General features: G+C 36.1%; 1 protein-coding gene across 1 annotated transcript in view; it reads left to right on the forward strand.

The window, feature by feature from the left end:
- Nucleotides 1-18,582, forward strand: part of SPTA1 (spectrin alpha, erythrocytic 1) — a 109,889-nt gene extending 91,307 nt beyond the window's left edge. The window contains exons 45-52 of the mRNA XM_051993709.1: nt 4,030-4,142; nt 5,513-5,530; nt 8,236-8,287; nt 11,821-12,008; nt 13,165-13,218; nt 13,760-13,906; nt 14,957-15,101; nt 18,242-18,582. Coding sequence (XP_051849669.1) covers nt 4,030-4,142; nt 5,513-5,530; nt 8,236-8,287; nt 11,821-12,008; nt 13,165-13,218; nt 13,760-13,906; nt 14,957-15,101; nt 18,242-18,361 — 837 coding nt within the window. The 3' untranslated portion in view covers nt 18,362-18,582. The remainder of the gene's footprint in view (nt 1-4,029; nt 4,143-5,512; nt 5,531-8,235; nt 8,288-11,820; nt 12,009-13,164; nt 13,219-13,759; nt 13,907-14,956; nt 15,102-18,241) is intronic.

The raw sequence follows: 18,582 nt of genomic DNA on the forward strand, positions 1-18,582 counted from the left end.
ATTTGGGATTCTGGATAGTTGGGCACTAACTCAGAAAGATAGCTAGTACATATACAAAGGGTTCCATTTGCCAATTTAGGTTTAAAAATGAAGATAAGATTCTCATAGATGCCCAAAGATCCCTTTGTCACCCCATCCCCTCTTTTACCCCATTCCCAATATATACATGGCATTAGCAGGCATAACAGATAGCATTGTCTCTCACTTCTATATTAATAATAATAATAGTACAACCAGAAGGAAAAGTAGTACTTTAAAGTTTGCAAAGCACTTTATATATATATTATCTCATTTATCCTAAAAAGAATCTTGGAAGATGGGTGGTATTGTTATCTTTATTTTATGAGACAGCAAAAGGTTAAGTGATTTGTCCATTTTCACATAGTTAGTATATATCTGGATTTGAATCTGAGCACTTGGTCCCCTACCTCATAAGCTGTCCTTCTGCCACAACTTTTGGCCTTGAAGGCTACCTTTTTGTGTTCAATTTCACCATATTTCATCTGGTCTCCTTGACCATAATGTTCTCAGGACTATGAACATCCTGCTCCATTGCTTGATATTGATGGTGTTGATCCTGGCTTCTCAAAGACTGTGGAATGCAAGATTTGGCAAGCCCTACCTAATTGGAAAAGCTTTGATTAGGAGACAAATGATAAACTATGAGTCTGTCATATGATATTCAACTGGCTTAATTCAACAAGGTTCATCACCAGAAAGATGGCAGCCAGATGATGAATTTGGGATGCTAGAGAGAAAATTATGAATATGATTACTCAAAGATGGATGGATGTAATCAGCATTAGTGGAGTGAATAATACTACTGATGAAGTCATAAGTCACTGAAATCAAGTATAAGAATGTGGGGATCTGGGAAGGAAATACAGAGAAAGATTTATGTCATACTACATTTTCATAGCAATAACCTCTGATAAGGAGCCACATAGAATTACATACTTGCTGAGGAAGGCATTCACTGGTAGCACCATCCAAAGGATCATCAGACATTTCTAGAAAACAACTTCAATGCTTTCTCAGGTCAAGGGAGAAAAAGACAAAAACAATCTAATTCTATTGACACCACTAAGTAACTTGACATCAGGGATAGTAAGCCATTTATTGCAATTCCACTCTTGCTTAGCTTAGGAGTCAAGGACAAGAGACAATTCCAAGAACTATGAAGGATAGAAAAAGGGAAAAGAAAAAAGCAAAAACTAGGATTATGAATTCTAGGAAAGAGAAGCCTGAGGTATAAATTAATTATGCTTTTCTAGTATTAGGAATATTTTTAAATAAGGATACTCATCTCTGAGGACATAAAATTAAAAAATGTTAATAATCAGCCGTATAATATAGCATGAGGGATGAAGGTTAGGCATTGGGAAAACTCACAATCTAATAATTATAGCTCCTCAACCATATAATATGAAAGTGGAGGAAGAATGTGGACATAATAGCATATGATAGTTCTTAAAAGTTTTGTGACTTACCATTATTATCATCTTCATCTTCATCATCAATCAGCATTTATCAAGTACTTAATGTATGCTCTGAATTGTGCTATTCTAGAAATTCAAAGAAAGGCAAAAGCTCAGTGCTTTCTTAGAAGGAACTAACAACTTAAGGGAGGAAAACAACATGTAAACAACTATGCACCTATAGGATATATCAGTGTGAATGGGATATAATCTTAGAGGAAAGACACTGCAAGTGGGGTAGGGCAGAGTACTGGGAAAGATTTCCTGCAAAATGTGGGCAAGGAAGGAAAGCATTCCAGGCACATAATATATGGACTCTTGAGGAAGTATGATATAGCTTATGATCCTTTTTCTAGATAATATTTTCAAATTTATAAAATAAAATGCATAGGATTACAATGGAACCAATTATATAGAAACAATTGTCACCATATATATTTTTTAATTGAGTAAACCCCAAGTTAAGAATTTCTGTTCTAGAACAAATACTCTCTCTTCAATTTGATTCATTTGAAGAGTCAAATTGACTCATTACTGGAATTTGGGAATGACTTTGATCCATAACAGAAATATTTAGGGAGTTCTGAGTCATCCCTGAGTTGACTTGATGCTTCAGGATGACTGCACAGGTCCCCTTGGCCAATCCAATGACTCAGTGTAACAATCAGTAAACAGGAATGTTTGAGATTCTTATTAAGAAATAACAATAGTAGCCTCTGTACTTAACTTAGGTTGTTGACAAGTAGATAAAGGGGGACCTCATGCACAGATACACATGCACACATACACACACACATACATACAGAATCTACAAAAAAAATGTAGTTAGCTAATCATCATGCAAATTCATGTAGATTATTTGAATTGAAACCTGTCTAGGACAAAATCCATCTCCCCTTTTGCTCAGAAAACCCTTGAACCATATCTCTGCTCAGTTCCATCGGTTGATTTGTCTCAAGAAATAAAAACTCTGTTTAACCTTAGTTTTTAAAATGCAAGTTACTTCTGCTAAAGGATTTTATGCAGAATTCCAAAGTCTAATAAATATAAAATCATAGAATTATAGGACTAGGCAAGATCATCAATATCATCTAGTCTAATGACTTAATTTTAGGCAGTTAGGTGGGTCAGTGGATAGAAGGCAAAGGAGTTGAAACCAAGAAGATTAGAATTTAAATCCTGCCTCAGACACTTACTAGTTATTTAATCTTTATTAGACTCAATTTTCTCATCTCTGCTTCACAGGGATATTGCAAGGATCAAATGAGTTAGCATATATAAAGTGTTTTGCATCTACTAATTCTACCTACTAATCTTAATTTTATAGTTGAGAAGAGCTAGGCTCAAGAGAGATAATGAAGTATCCAAGGTAACATAGCTAAACCAAGATTAGAATCTGGGTCTCCTTGCTACTCATCCAAAATTACCCATTATTGAGGATTATTGCCTTTGCTGTGGCCTTTTGCATAGATAACTTAGAATTGACTACTTATACAAATTCCTTCATCAAGTATTATATTAGTTGTTTAAAGAATGAAGTATTGGAATAGAAAAGTTTCAGAAGACTTCTTGGAAAATTTTGAACTGCAACATTCATTGAATAAATTCAATGAATAATCATTAGGATCTCAGTGTGTGTAAACAGCATAGCATGTTAGAGAGAAAATGAGCTTCAAAGTTAGGAAGACAAGGGTTCACTTCTACCCTATGGTACGTGCTGACTGTCATCCTAAAATTTCTTAATGTCTCAGTTCTCTAAAATGAACATATATTATGTGCCAATCACTGTTCTAAGAGCTTTATAAATATTTCATTTGATTCCCACAACTGGGAGATGGGTGCTATTATCATACCCATTTTATAGTTGACGAAATGGAGGAAGATAGAGGTTGAATGGCTTACCCAGGGTCACTCAGTTAGTAAGTGTCCAAAGCCAGATTTAAGCTATCCCTCTATCCATTATGCTGCCTAGCAGTCTCTAGGTAACTTTTTATGATTATACATTATGATTATATATTTTCATGATTATAATTACAGATTTCAGATTTATGATTATAGATTATGGGGAAGATACTGACCTGCATTGATGAAGTAGAGTTTATTAATATGGAATTTTCTTGTATCAATGAAATCCCAAATCCAGCACCTTTTCCTATATTGTTATATGCAAGGCCTTATGTTAATGGGTTTTATTCTTATTGTTCAGTCATTTCAGTTGTATTCAACATTTTGTGACCCCAGTTGGGGTTTTCTTGACAAAGATGCTGGAGTGCTTTGCCATTTTCTTCTCTAGCTCATTTTACAGGTGAAAAAACAGGGTTAAATGACTTGCCCAGGTTCAAACAACTAATAAGTGTCTGAGACTAGATTTGAACTGAAGAAGATGAGGCTTCCTTACTCCAGGCCCTATCCACTCTATCCACTGTACCACTTAACTGTAAAATGAGATCCTATTTGAGATATAGATTGGTAACTTACTGGTCTAAATGGGGACTACCAAAGAATTATTAATATAATTATTATTACCTTACTCTCTGACTTGGGCCTGTAGGAACGAGAAGAGGAACTGCAAAAAGAGGAAGAAAGACAACTGAAAAATCATGAATTGTGCCAAGAGTTTGAACAAGATGCCAGTGTATTTTCCCAATGGATCCAGGAAACCAGGTCTTTGTCTCATCTGGATCCCTCAACTTCCAGTGGGGAGGGATTCATCACACCCTGAAACCTTGGAGTCCAGAGTCTATTTTTCCAAAATAGGAGATTCTGTAGGAAACAATACCACATTGCCAGAGGGAAATCGATAGCCCTATTCTCCTCTCTCTCTTTTCTCACTATGGGCATTGATTTCCTTTTTGGGAAGGACTGAAAAAGAGACCAAATATAGGCAAAAGTTCCAAGTAGTTTGGGGACTACAACTTGTTCCCTCATAATATTGTTTCTGCTTTTATTGTTGTCATTGTAGCATCTCACAGAGATGCAGAGGTGTTGCCATGAAATTATACCTCCCCCATTCTCTCATTACTCATAAATTACAAGAAATTACCTTGGTCTCAGGTAGCTGCTACAGAGGAACATGTCTGATTAGCTAATTTACAGCAAAATATGATTGTTTAGTGGTGACTGCTTATACAAAGGGGTGTGTGTGTGGAGGGGGGGAGGGGGCTAGGAGGTTTTTAAAAATCATCCAGTGGAACATTTTTATTTGACAGATGGGAAAATTAGGGTCTATATAGATTTCTTATCTGAGACTTTTTAAGTCACCCTTCTTGGATGACACTTATTTTGAAAAGAGTGGGGTTTGGAGATGGCAATAGCTCTAGCCAAATGAATTGATTTCTAATAATGACGTTTTTTTTTTTTGTTTGTTTATTTGTTTTTTTAAATCATGGCAGATAAGTGGATGAGAAATAGCTTAGAACAGTCCTTAGCCTCAGATAAATCTCATTGTATTATTGAGTTCGTTCTTAGCTTATACCATAAAGCAATGCCAGGCTCTGAAGACAAAATCAAGTGGCTCAAAAAGGCACCAAATTAATTGATCCTATCCATTCCAGGCCAAGAAGACCATTCTGGTCTGAAGGTAATCAGGAAGAGGCCTTTGGAAATCAGATAACAGGCATAAAGGAAATTGCTTAACCATAGCCTTTGCCTTTTTATATTTTTCTTGGGTGTTCTAAAGAAAGTCTGGTAGGTTTTGCTAAAGGTAGACTGTGATGTTCTTTGAATCTGTTGGGATGGGAGCTGATAGTGTTCATTGTTGCAGAAGTGGGCTTTATCAAAAGGCAAATTTGGGGGTAGATGAGGAGGCTATACCACAATTGGCAGTCTGATTAATTTTTGGTGCCAGAGATTTGAGGGCTATGATCTTGATCAATGAAGAGATTCTTCAAATCAATAAAACCAGAGCCATAGCTTGAAAATATTGAAAATTCAGGCAAATAAGTTGCCTTTGTATTGAGTAGCTTGGACTGATCTACTTTTTTCTTTCTTTCTTTATTCCTTCTGGCTCCTGTTCCTGGAACCTGCCTGTCCAGAGCTTATTTCCTAGATGGGTTTGTATTAAACTTTATATTTAATATGGGAAAGAGTATGAAAGGAATCAAATAGGAATAAGGTAGTCAGCCTGTCAGTTCTTGCTTGGTGCCCATGCATTTTAGTCCTCATCTTTGATTAAGTCAGAAGGGTACAGCCTATAGTGAGGAAATTTTAACATTAGTGAAAGCTTACAATTCTATAGCAAAACTAAACCAAACCAAACCAAACCAAATCCCTGCATATACATTATTTTATTTGATGCTTGTGATATTCTTGTAAGACAAAGGAAAATCATTATATTCACTTTTTTTGTTCTCAATTTATGATTTCATCAATGTGAGGGACTTCTAGTATGAAAACTCTCTCCATTGTTAATGAAAAACTACTCTGTAACAGTAATAGAATCAGAACTGGAAAGGGTTTTAGGAATCATTTACTTTATAACCCTAATTTTACAAATTAGAAAATAGTTTTAAATAGTTGCCTTCAGCCTAGAGAGATTAAATGGTTTGTGCATTGTTATATAAACAGAAAATGCCAAAGGCAGGATTTGAATTCAGTTTTTTTCTGAATTAAGGTTTGTCCTCTATCCACCACACCACACCACAACACACCATCCCATTTTATCAGTGAGGAAATGAAAGACAAAAAAGCAAAGAAATGGGTAGACATGTAACATAACATCCAACTTATAAAATTCTTCACGATCACCATGGTAAAGTAATGGAACTGCTCTGATCCTCAATGTTCTCCACTTACCTTCTAATGACAAAATGATAGCATAGAAGGAACTCTAGATTTAGAAACAAAGAACTTTTATTCTAGTTCCATTTCCACTATTAAATGTTTGACCTTCGGCAATATATTTGATTTCTTTGAGGCTAGATGTCCTTATTTGTAAAATGTGAATTATGACACTTATTCTCTGTTCCTGGATTGTGGAGAGCAAATATATAAAGTGACTGAAGAGTGCCTACTGGCTAGACTGTATTCATTTGTAAGCCCAGCCTACAGAGCTAATTTATCAGTAGACAGATCCTGGAGAGATGCTGCAGATAGACAATGAATTGAGACTGGAATTGAATACAGAAGGAAGATGGTGGATTGAATAGAATTTAAGAAAAAGTACAGTGTTTTCAGTGACTTTGAGCTTCTCTCTAAAACAAAATCTCACCTTGTAAACAAGCATTTCTTCTGATATGGCTTTCTGGTTGCAATCAGGGAATACCAAAGGCTCTGGAGAATAGAAATTGCAGGTCACCCAAAGGGTAATGGGGAGATGCGTGGTGAGTGCAAATAGGCTGCAGCATATTACAAATGATGAATTGCATCCACAAAAATGGTATAGAAAAATGATCAGAGAAATGTTATCACCAGAAAAAGAGGGGGACTGGTCAAAGGAAAAAGAGGTGAGCAGCCTAACATGCTATAAAGTACCCATGTAATCAAAACATCTAGAAAGAGATCTCTACCAACCCCCTCAAGAGTCCATGGAAGATTTATAGGAGGGCATATATAAAACAGATTGAAAAGGCTTTCCTGGGAGTACCTACACTAATGAGATCACAAATCCATTCAAATGCTGTTATGAATTAAGATCCTGTATGAAATTAAACTCTTATGTAAATTTGAGCTATTGTTATAATCCCAGGGACACCTTTCAGATTGGGGAATGAAGAGAATCAATCAATCAACAGGCATTTATTAAACATTTACTTTGTGACAGCACTATAATAAGCCCTAGAATTCAAAGAAAAAGCAAAAGTAGTCCCTGCTTTGAAAGGATTTCTGTTTTAATGGGGGAGAGAACTTTAAATGACATAAAAGGATACATCAAAGCTATATTGTTGTTTGTCCTTCACATTAGAAAAGGACCAAAGTCAGACATGATAGGTTATGATGACTCGTGCTTGAATTGGATTTAAGTGAGGCAGAATTGCATAAAGTCTTTAGCCTCATTCCTAATGATTAACATTAGATAAAAAGTAACTTTATAAAGGAAGGACTAATCACTAGGTTTTTTTTTGTTGGTGATTGAGTTAACTCTTAAAGGAAGCCGAAGATTCTTAAGAGCAAGAAGGAGTAAGAAGTGAGGAGGAAGAGCATTCCAGGCATAGAGTGCAGCTAAAATAAAAGCTTAGAGATGGAAGCTAGGGTGTCAAGTGAAAGGAAAACAAATTGGCTGGATTGTATTGTGAGGAAAATGTGTTAAAAGACTAGATAGTAAGGAACCAGATTGTAAAGAGCTTTAAATGCCAACCAACCAATCAGTAAGCATTTATCAGGTAACTATTTTGTGTCAGGCATTGAGGTAGGTATAAATGGTATAAATACAAAGAATAAAACAATGCTTATGATGCCCATTTTAATTTCTGTTGGCATTCGTTGTAACCTGTAGTATCGGAATAAAAATAGGAATTGGTGAATGAGAAGTTACAGAGTGATTTGGAGCCCCTTCCTAGGCTGAGCAAGCTGAGCAAGAGGGAAAATCATCCTCTTATTAATCCAGGGAAGCTTCTTAGGAAATGAAAATTTTCAGGGATAATTGGGGCATAGGGAAGATGTAAGGTGGGAGATCGTTTTATATGTAAGGCATAACTCAGGAAACAATGGGGAGCAGAAGAGGAGAAACAAAAATGGAAAGGCTTTGAGCAGGTGGAACTCCACAGGCACCGTCAATCTCTATAATTTGTTACATTTTCCTCTGTTTTTTTCTGACTAGATCATTGCTCAAAGAAACTGGAACCCTGGAATCCCAGCTGGAAGCTAATAAAGTAAGTGCCTATAGTGCCTGTGGCCACTTGAATCACATAGAGCAAGAAAACCCTGCTTAGAGGGATGAGCTGCTGCCTTCAACATATTCATTCAAACATCCCATGGTGGAAAAATTAGACTTGTTCTATTTGGATCCAGAAGGAAAACTTAGGAGCCTCCAGTGGATAAAAAGACCAATTTGGGCTTTATGTCAAGCAATTTAAACCAAAATGCTGAAAACTACTTTAACAATTAGAATTACCCCAAAGTAGGATGGGCCACCTCAGGGGGTGATAAGTCCCCTCTTGCAGATTTTCAAGCAGAGGCTGGATGACTGCTTGTAAAATATGTGATATTCTATGTCTAGCTTATGTCTAGTTGTGGGTTGGGCCAAAATAGCAACACGACTCAAAGGTTTTTTGTTGTTTTGTTTTTAAAATTGAATCGTTTTCTTTTTAATTAGCTAGTTGAGTCTCTGATATTTCATTCTAATTGCAAACAAATATATATAATAAACAAGCTATATATAGGATAAATAGGAAATAGTCAATAGAGGGAAGGCGCTGGAATTAGGAGGGGTTAGAAAAGATTAAGACATCTAGGAGTCATAGTAGATAGAGCACTAGGGCTTAGAATCAGGAAGAATCATCTTCCTAAATTCAAATCTGGCCACAGACACTTACAAGATTGTGTGAATCTGGACAAGTCACTTAACCCCTATTAACCTCAGATTGTCATCTGTAAACCAATTTGGAGAAAGAAATAGCAGGATACTCCAGTATCTTTGCCAAGAAAACCCCAAATGGGGTCATGAAGAATCATATATGACTGAAACAATTGAACAAATGGTAAAAAAAAAAAAAAAAAAAATGGGAATGGCTTCCTGTAGAAGGTGAGATTTCAGTTGAGACTTGAAGGAAACCAGCTAGGGGATGCTATCTTGAGCAATAGCTGAAGGAACTGCCCAGAGCCAAGAATATGAGTGTCTTGTTTATGGAACAGCAAGTAACTTAAAGGATACCACTGTGAAATTTGAAGTGGAAAATCTCACAACTCTATTGTTCTATTAATCATTGAAAAGATGATTCAAGTGCAATCTTGAGAAATTATCTAGTTCAACCACTTCATTTTACAGATAATGAAGCTGCGGCTTTAAGTGGGATTCTCCCAAAGACACAAAGTAGCCACAGCCAGAATTTGAACCTCAATTTTTCTGTCTCTGAGAGAATTGCTATTTCCACTATACTTTACTGTGTATAAATGTTTAATCCCATACTGTTTCTTCATGGAACCTAGCACTATATCCCTCTCATTGTCAGTCAACGTATATCCAGAAAATGAAGACCAATTTTAGCACTAGCCAGAGCCATTATAATGTTGTAAAATTTTGGACCCCCAAGCTAATATGTCATAAAGAATTTTTTTCTCTTCTTTATTACTAGATCTTCAGAGGAAAAGGCATCCCCTTGTAGTAATTGTGAAGAGTATATGTTTATTCTGATAGATGGATAGATAGATAGATAGTTATAGATACATATATATACATATATATATATACATATATATATATACATAGATAGATATAAGCTAAGGTCTTGTTAGAGATATAGATACAATCATATATAGCTTTTTTCCCTCTGTAATCAGAATTAAGAAATATTAATGGTTGCAAAATATCACAAAATATATTCCTAAACCCAAATGGAATGTTTTGGGGATAATTTTACATTTTGGATTACTAATGCCAAAGTTTCCTTCCAATAATTAGAATAATTGTCCCTATAAAAGTAAATGAAAGTGAACTCCAAGGTGAGGAGAGAGACTAACAATATCACATTCTCTGTACTTTGCTTTCCTTGTTGCTGTAAGAAGACTACAATACATTCTACAATGTATTGTAGCATAATACAATAAATTATTTAAAAATGGAGAGAAAAATTAGCTGGAGCAGATCAAAATGCCACATAATTCTCATATGTTTTGGTGGAGGAAAATGCTGATGGAGAGCAGGTCTGATAGTGATGAGGAGTTCAAAGAACTTGCTGGGTGGTTGAGAAGGTCTTCTGAGAGTTTAGACAGTAACCAGTAGGCAGTTATCTTGAAATTGACAGGATATACATCATGAATGTCCCTCTACCATACTTTCCTTTTAGTTTATAGCTGCATGTTCTTTCTCAATTTTCATGGAAAAAATGGGAGATCTTAGATAATTGAGGACCATCAATCAACTGAATATGCCAGAACCCTTTCTGCCCTCTTGTCCCTCAATTCATGACATAGATAACTGTCAGAATAAAAATTAGAAAGAATCTTTATATTCATCTGGTCCAGTTCTTACTTGAAGAATGAATTTTCCCTACCACATTTCTTTTAAGTGTTCATAGAACTCTGTGATTAAAAGTTTGCTATAGTTCATTCAATTCCCATAGTTCTAATTATTAAGAGTTTTTCCTTAAAGCAAGATAAAAATAATCTGTGGGCTTTTAACCTATGGGCTGCTTCCATTTATTATTCTTAGTTCTTCCTTTTGGGGCTAAATTGACATCTCAATTGAATTCAATAAACATTTATTAAGAACCACTATGTGCCAGGTACTGTGCCCTTTGACAAATACCTGATGACTGGGTGTCCTGTGCATTCTGAATATTCTCTTCTTCAGTCTAAATAGACCTAGTATCTTTGATGAATGCTGAGATGTTATATTCTCCACTTCTTCCACTATCCTGGTCAGTTAATATACTCCAGCTGAACTGTGTCCTTTTAAATATATAGCATCCAGAACTGGTATTGCCAATTAGTCTGACCAGGGAGAGTACACTATGAATACCACCTCTTTTGTTCTGGATACTATCCTTTTCTTAATATTGTGTAAAGTCACAAAAGTTTTTTTTTTTTTTTTCATTTAAAATTTTTAAGCAGCCATATTAAATTTGCTGTTAGTTAAAACCTTGATTGTTTTTTCAACACAAAATATAAAAAATGTCTCCTTCTTACTCTTAGAAAGTAAAGGTGTTTACAAATAAAAATGCTGGAATTTAAATTTATTGTTATTTTATTATATCATAAACTTAGATTTGCAAGAGACTCCAGAGACCATCTAGCACCCTCCCACTAGGTAGATGGATGACACAGTGGATAGAGCTTTAAGCCTGGAGTCAAAGACATCTGATTCCAAATCCAGATTCAGACATTACTAGATGTGTGACCCTGGGCAAGTCACTTAACCCTCAGTTCCTCATCTGGAGAAAGAAATAGCAAACTACTCTACTATATTTGCCAAGAAAATCCCAAATGAGATCAAGAAGAGTCAGACACAAGTAAAAATGACTGAACAAAAACCTATAGAATTAGAAAGTTGCCTAGAACACTACGCGGGTAAGTGATTTGCCTAGATTCACACAGAAGCAGGATTTGGCTCCAAGGTAGGCTCTATGTCCATCAATCTAGGCTGAAGAACTGAACAGGGTTAAGGTACTCCAGTAGATACATCCATCTAATTTGCTGTCATTTCATTGATCAACTTTAATCTTTCTCCATTTCTCTTCCTCTCCAGCGGAAACAGAAAGAAATTCAAGTAATGAAGCGTCAGTTGAGCAAGATTGAGGACCTGGGGGATACCATGGAGGATGCTCTGATCCTGGATATCAAGTACAGCACTATTGGCTTAGCCCAGCAGTGGGACCAGCTCCACCAGCTAGGAATGAGGAGACAGCACAATCTTGAGGAGCAGATCCAGATCAGGTACTTTGGTCCTTGGGAAATCTGGGAACCTTCCAGACTGACTAGACTTAGAGAGGTGAGAGTTCTAGATGTATTAGTGAGAATTTGGGGGCAAAAGCACAACTTGTCATGGAATTTGTCATGTAGGGTAGGTAGCAAAGACTTGTGCTTAGAGGCTACTGGTACTACCTTCTCAATAGAATTTTTTCTATTGAGCATTTTATGATTACTTATATATTCTAACTATAATAATAATAATAATATGAAATGTAAATTGAACTTTAAAGTTTTCAAAATGTATATGTTATCTCATTAGAGCTTCACTTTAGCATTAACTATGTTTGATAAGTATTAGTATGCTCATTTTAGAGAAGAGAAAGTAAGGCTTACAAAAGTTAGATAACCTGCCCCTGGTCATGCATCTAATATGTGTTGGATGTGGATTCCTGGTTTCAAGTTCATTATTCAATTTAATGTCAGGATGCCCTTCAAAATACATTACCCACTTCATACACACATAAAATTTATTTTCAAGTGAAACTGAATGATTTGGGATAGTATTTGTCCCTGGCCTGAAACTTCTCTCAAGTTCCTTATATTCTTAACTTTTGTTTCCTTAAGTTCAGGTGTAAGGTCTTTCTGACTTACCTCCTTGAAGCCAAAATGGGTCTCAAGCGCTGTAGCAGTTAGCCCTTTCTATACATAGCCAATAATCATATAGTAAATATTTAATAAATGTTTGTTGGCTAATCTGCTCTCCTACTCCCCAGTAAAATTGAAATGAAGTCAGTCAGGAAATTCCTATTTCTGGAAGACTAAGAAATAACAATGAAAGACTGGATTAAAAGGCCTCTCCATATTCAAGATTCTATCCTTTCTATAACCTATGGGTATGGTTACTCTACCAGATAGGAAGCTTTTTTCAATTTCAGTTTCTCTGAACACTCTTTGGTTTTTCCACTATAGAGTTATAAATAGTCACCAGCTGAGTATGCCACAAGGCACTGATAGCTTTCCAATTTTTGTTTCATGGCCCATGGGCCGTTCTTAAGGGAATCCATTTCAATCACAAGTGAACTGATATTAGCAGATGAGGATACAGTCTCTTTTAGTGGGAACTGATTGAGCTAGGAGGCATATGTGACAAAGTATGCGATGTTATGATTATTCTTTACAGGGACATGATTGGTGTGAGTGAGGAGACACTAAAGGAATTTAATACAACCTATCAGTAAGTATGATACCAGTGATGTGCTGGCAAATATTTAACAACTGATTCTCTAGGAAAACACAGAGTACACTTTCAAATTGAATCTGCTCCTTTTACATTGTTTTTATCATTTAAATCTAGACAATTAGCAAAATGATAAATCAAGCCTTGATTTATTGTTTTTGCTGATTTCTGATATATAAATTCTTGAGCTGAATATTTAAGTTTACTTTCCTGAGCTGGTACATGCAGACTCAAATATACTCCTGTATAAGAAGGTGAGTATCCACAAGATTTGGAGTATACAGTGATTAGAAGAAAAAAGAAATGGACTCTTTCAGATTAACTTGTACCTGCTCTGTATTATTTACAAGTTGTCTCTCACATTATAATGAACTCTCTGTCGGGGTAGGAATTGGGTTTTGCTTTTATTTAAAAAAAAAAAAAAAAACTTAACACTGTGCTTGGCACTTAATAAGCGATTAATGAATTATTGTTGACTGACTGACTTTTTGATGCTGATCCATGAAGAAATATCAGTGTTCAATATTTTCTCATCTAGACACTTTGATGAGACTTTGACTAGACGACTGAGCCACAAAGAATTTAGGTCCTGCCTCAGAGGCCTCAATTACTATTTGCCCATGGTGGAAGAAGGGGAACCTGAGCCCAAGTTTGAAAAGTTCCTGGATGCTGTGGATCCTGAAAGGTAAGAAGTATGAAAAGGATGGAAATGAAGACAGCAATTGCAAATTAGGAGTAAGAAGGTTCTCAAAAAGCATGAAAGAACAGATTCTTTACTTATTCACTGGGTTTCTCCTATAAATAGAGAGGATAAAAGAAAGTACTAATATGTTAGTTGACTCTGTGTCTCCTGGTCCAGCTAGGGTGTCAGGATATATATTCAAGATTCCCAATATTAATCACCATAATAGAAATGAACATGGAGGAGGTGATAGGAAAAATAGGAAAAAGAAGAGATTATGGTGGACAATTGTAGGAGAGAGGAAGAATGTGAAAAATACATTTATCTTTTTTTAAAATTATACTATATTATAGAAGTGCTTGTTTTGTTCCATAAATTAAAAATAAAATAATTTTTAAAAAGAAAGAAAAATGGAGTGGCAAGTAGAAGGACTAGCAGAAGGAGATTAAGTTGATGCCATCTATAAGATTAATAAGTCTGTTCATAATTATTAAATATGACTTTCGTAATGAACTGTGTTTAGTTCTTTAAAGGGAGTAAAAGGAGGAGAATAGATGATTCTCTGGCCCTATATGAGAATAGATTCAGAAGCATAATTAGAAATGTGAGAATTTCTATGGAGTGACATTCAGGAAGCCACAGTAGTGGGAAAAGATCTGTCTAAAATTTATGAAGGAAGAGAGACATATTATAGATTTAGTGAATGGGATTAAAGATATAGTTGTCAAACAGAATTTTAAAAGGGCCAGCAGAAAGGTATTTCTGCTGGAAAAGACCTGAGATGGTCATCTGATATCCTCATTTTAAAGACAATCAATGAGTCAGTGGCCTCCAAAGAAGCAAACATAATCAAAAGTCAAAGGCCAAGATATAGGTCACAACCTTTGAAATATAAAGATTATTTTCATATTTTAGGCCAACTTTTTTCTCCAGTACCCATGAAAACCCAGACAAAAGTGTTTCAATCCATGCTTTTTGAACTTGAATGTGAGTTTTTTCTCCTAAGAAAGGACATAACTGCTAAATTATTTGCTTCTGATCCCTCTCCCCCAGGAAGGGCTATATCTCACTGGATGAATATACCTCATTCTTGATTGACAAGGAGTCAGAGAACATTAAGTCCAGCGAGGAAATTGAGTATGGCTTCCGGGCCCTGGGTGAGGGCAAAGCTTACATCACAAAGGATGACTTGAAACAGGTCAGACTCTGCATCCTATCCCTTCTTCATTTTTGCACCTGCCTTCCTCCCATAGCATCTGAATATAAATCTTAACTGTCTCTTGCTAGAACTAGCAAGCTTATTTGTTTATTAGTCTTTGGCTTCTTCTACAGGGTCATCCTACACATGGATGGAGTTTTAGATTTGGAAGGAACATATCTAGCTTTTATACTTATATGCACTTTCAACTTTAAGGGAATCCATTTCAATCTGCCCCTTTTGCCTTGTCTTTATCACTTAAATCTAGATAATTAGCAAAATGATAAATCAAACCCTGATTTATAGTTTTTGCTGATTTCTGATATATAAATTTTTGTACTGAATGTTTAAGTTTACTTTCCTGAGCTGGTACAAGCAGATTCAAGTATACTCCTGCATATGTTCAATCCTGTGAGCATACAACTTGGGCAAATCATTTATTTCCCTGGGCCTCAGTTTCTTCATCCATTAAATGAGGGGGTTGGATAACTAGACGATCTCTAAAATCTCTTCCATTTTAAATCTATTGTCCTGGGAACCAACATTAGATTATTTGCTTCTCCCACCCAAGAGCAAAAGTAGTTTTCTTTTGACTGCCATATCAAATTGAATGCTTCTACATTTTCTTCACGGATTTTCCCCTAATTAAACCTCATTCCCTTATTACTTAATTATACTAATCTTTGTGATCAGTGAGTTCTCAAAAAATCTGCAACTTTCTGCATTTACTTTAAAGAACTTCCTCCTCCCCATTTCTGCAAATTAGATTCCATTCCCTTTATTATTTAATTATAATAGTTTTTGTGATCAATTATGATAGTTGTATACTTTCAAAAGATCTGAACCTTTCTGTGTTTATTTTAAAGATTTTCCCCCTTCACCTTCAAACTGGACTCCATTATCTTTATTAATTAATTCTACTAATCTTTATTATTAGTAATATCTACGTTCACTATATACTCTCCAAAGATTTAATTAGAATGGTTCTCCAATCACCGAATTCCTCATTTTGTAGATGAGGAAACCAAAACCTAAGAAAACTAAAATGATGTGCACAGAGTTCTACTTGCCCAAGGTCATTGTTATTGTTGTTGTTGTTTGTAAGAGGACCATGACGTGAGGGAAGTGATGTCATAATGTGCAAGTGAATTGGATTAAGTGAGAGAGGGCTATGCAAGGTCACCCACTTGACTTTCCCCTCCAGAACCATCTGAGTCCAGTGGCCAGATATAGATCAGGATCCCTGGAGATGACCCTGGATGCAGTGGGAGATGCTGGCCTTTTAAAATTAAAGTCTTCAACAATTTTCAGTCTGATTGAGGCCACAATTGAGGCAAGGAATCTCCTCTCTCATCTACTCGAAAAATCTAAATAAATAGTATCAGGACCAGGGAGCCAGAATTTGAATTAAAATCTTTCAACCCTATAACCAATTCTTATGCTGCAAATTTAACCATTTTCCCACACCCTGCATTTAAATTGGTTGTTGCTTCTGTGTCTTTCCATAGGCCAGTCCTCCTGTGAAATTTTTCCCCCCTCTCCTTCCTATATTGAAAAGGCTTCCTCTATTTTTGTTTGTTTGTTTGGTGAGGATTCACCCAAATTCTAGACCCCTAATCAGGTCAGTGACTTCCAAATGCACCATTATGGTCAGTCCTGATCCCTATGTTGCTTAAGTACTTCTTTATGACTTCTTTAGTCATTTCTGCACAGATCCTAAATACTTTTTCCTCTATGCTCTCTTCCCTCTAATAAGAATCCTAGCTTGAGCACTGAGCAGATATCCAGAAGTATAAAATAAATGACTAGATTAAAAAAAAAAAAAAAAAAAAAAAAGCATGGGTGCTTGTTATAAGTCAAGCACAGTGAGAGGCTCTAAGTTTACATATCAAAAAATGGTATAGTCACTGGATTCATGAAGCCCACATTCTAATTATAGAGACAACAAATATTAGATAGTTTCACTACAGAGTAGATGCAAAGACCTTGAATGCCCAGGAATTCTCAAGGCCTAATGAGGCAAGTCACATGAGAGCAATGGCAAAGCCAAATCTGATTGTAAGGCCCCAGGGACTTTGGAATGCAAAAGCAGGGAGAAGATTAGCCTTGGAAATCCTGTATTTTACCAGTGGGATTACAGTTGTGGTTCCCTACTTATCCAAGTGGTTTGAACAGCCATGCGTGTTCCAAAGATAGAGGTCCCCATACATAACCATTGGAAAGGTGGGTGGAAGACCTGAGAGTCTATGTGGAATGAATATTCTGGACTTTTTCCCCTAAGGGTGATGGTCTTTATTAATTCAGGAAAAAGAAGAGAATAGAGGGATTAGCATGAAGATTTTGGAAGAAAGGCACCCACAAAACTTATTCTACCTAGGTTTGGAGTGGGGAAGAGGAGGAGAGAGAAGGATGAGAATCAGGAAGTCATGACTTTGACTCTTTGGTTGCTTCTTATCTGAATGGAGAGACATAGAGGCAATTACAGATGCTCAAAAAATAAAAGCAAAGGAATAGTCTACAGATTAATGCATTAATGCATAATTGATTGAGTCAAGTAATTAGAGAGCAGAATCATAACCTTGGTTTTGAGCCTATAAAACAGAGCAAGCCAATGTGCCAAAAATAAGAAATCTTGGAAGAACTAAAGATAAGCCGAAATCAGACTAAAGTCCTTAGCAGAAGGTAAGCCTGTCTGACCAAATTGTCTACTCTCAAGGCAGCCATTTGAGCCCAAAAATATGTAAGAAGCTAGAGACAACTGTGCAAAAATAAATACTCCTGGCTTCAGTTTGTTAAGAGTGAAGAGAGGAGGTTCTATTTCAAACCCTGGATCTAGTTTTCTAGCTTTCTAAAGCAAAAGGACTGTCTTGAATAGCGCTCAGTTTCTTGATCCATGTAAGGAAGTTAAGTAACTTCCAGTGAAGCTACTTGGGGGTTTATCAAGAAAGACTTCTTGGATGAGGTGAGCTCTAGTAATTTCAAAGCCATCTTAATATATATGTATAAAGTTGGTGGGAGAGGTTAGTTAAGGGGGAAATAGAGCTATTCCCTACATCTATTGCTCTTTCCATCAGTGGGCTTAGCAATTGAAATAACAATTTTCCTTAAGATGCTTATCACCAAAGCTTTCTGTCTTCCAGGCCCTCACTCCAGAGCAGGTACAATTCTGTGCCTCACGGATGCAGCCCTATACAGATTCTCGTGGTCGTACTGCTGGCTATGACTATGTTGAATTCACAAATTCATACTTTGGTAACTGATGAGAAGATCTTGATGTGCCTACAAAAGGAGGGAAGATAGTTGAATAATAAATTTTATACCTTGGCAAGAACCTGGATATTTGCAAGAACTTTAGATTTAAGTGTAGTTTGAGCTACCATGGGGGGAGGAAGGGTTGAGGGTGGAAGAATGTGTGGGTTGATGAAGCTGAGATCTCCCTTTGTAAAGGAATGATCCTGAATTAAAGTCCTACTGATTCAAA

This window comes from Antechinus flavipes, chromosome 4, assembly GCF_016432865.1.
Source record: "Antechinus flavipes isolate AdamAnt ecotype Samford, QLD, Australia chromosome 4, AdamAnt_v2, whole genome shotgun sequence".
Classification (NCBI taxonomy): Eukaryota; Metazoa; Chordata; class Mammalia; order Dasyuromorphia; family Dasyuridae; genus Antechinus; species Antechinus flavipes.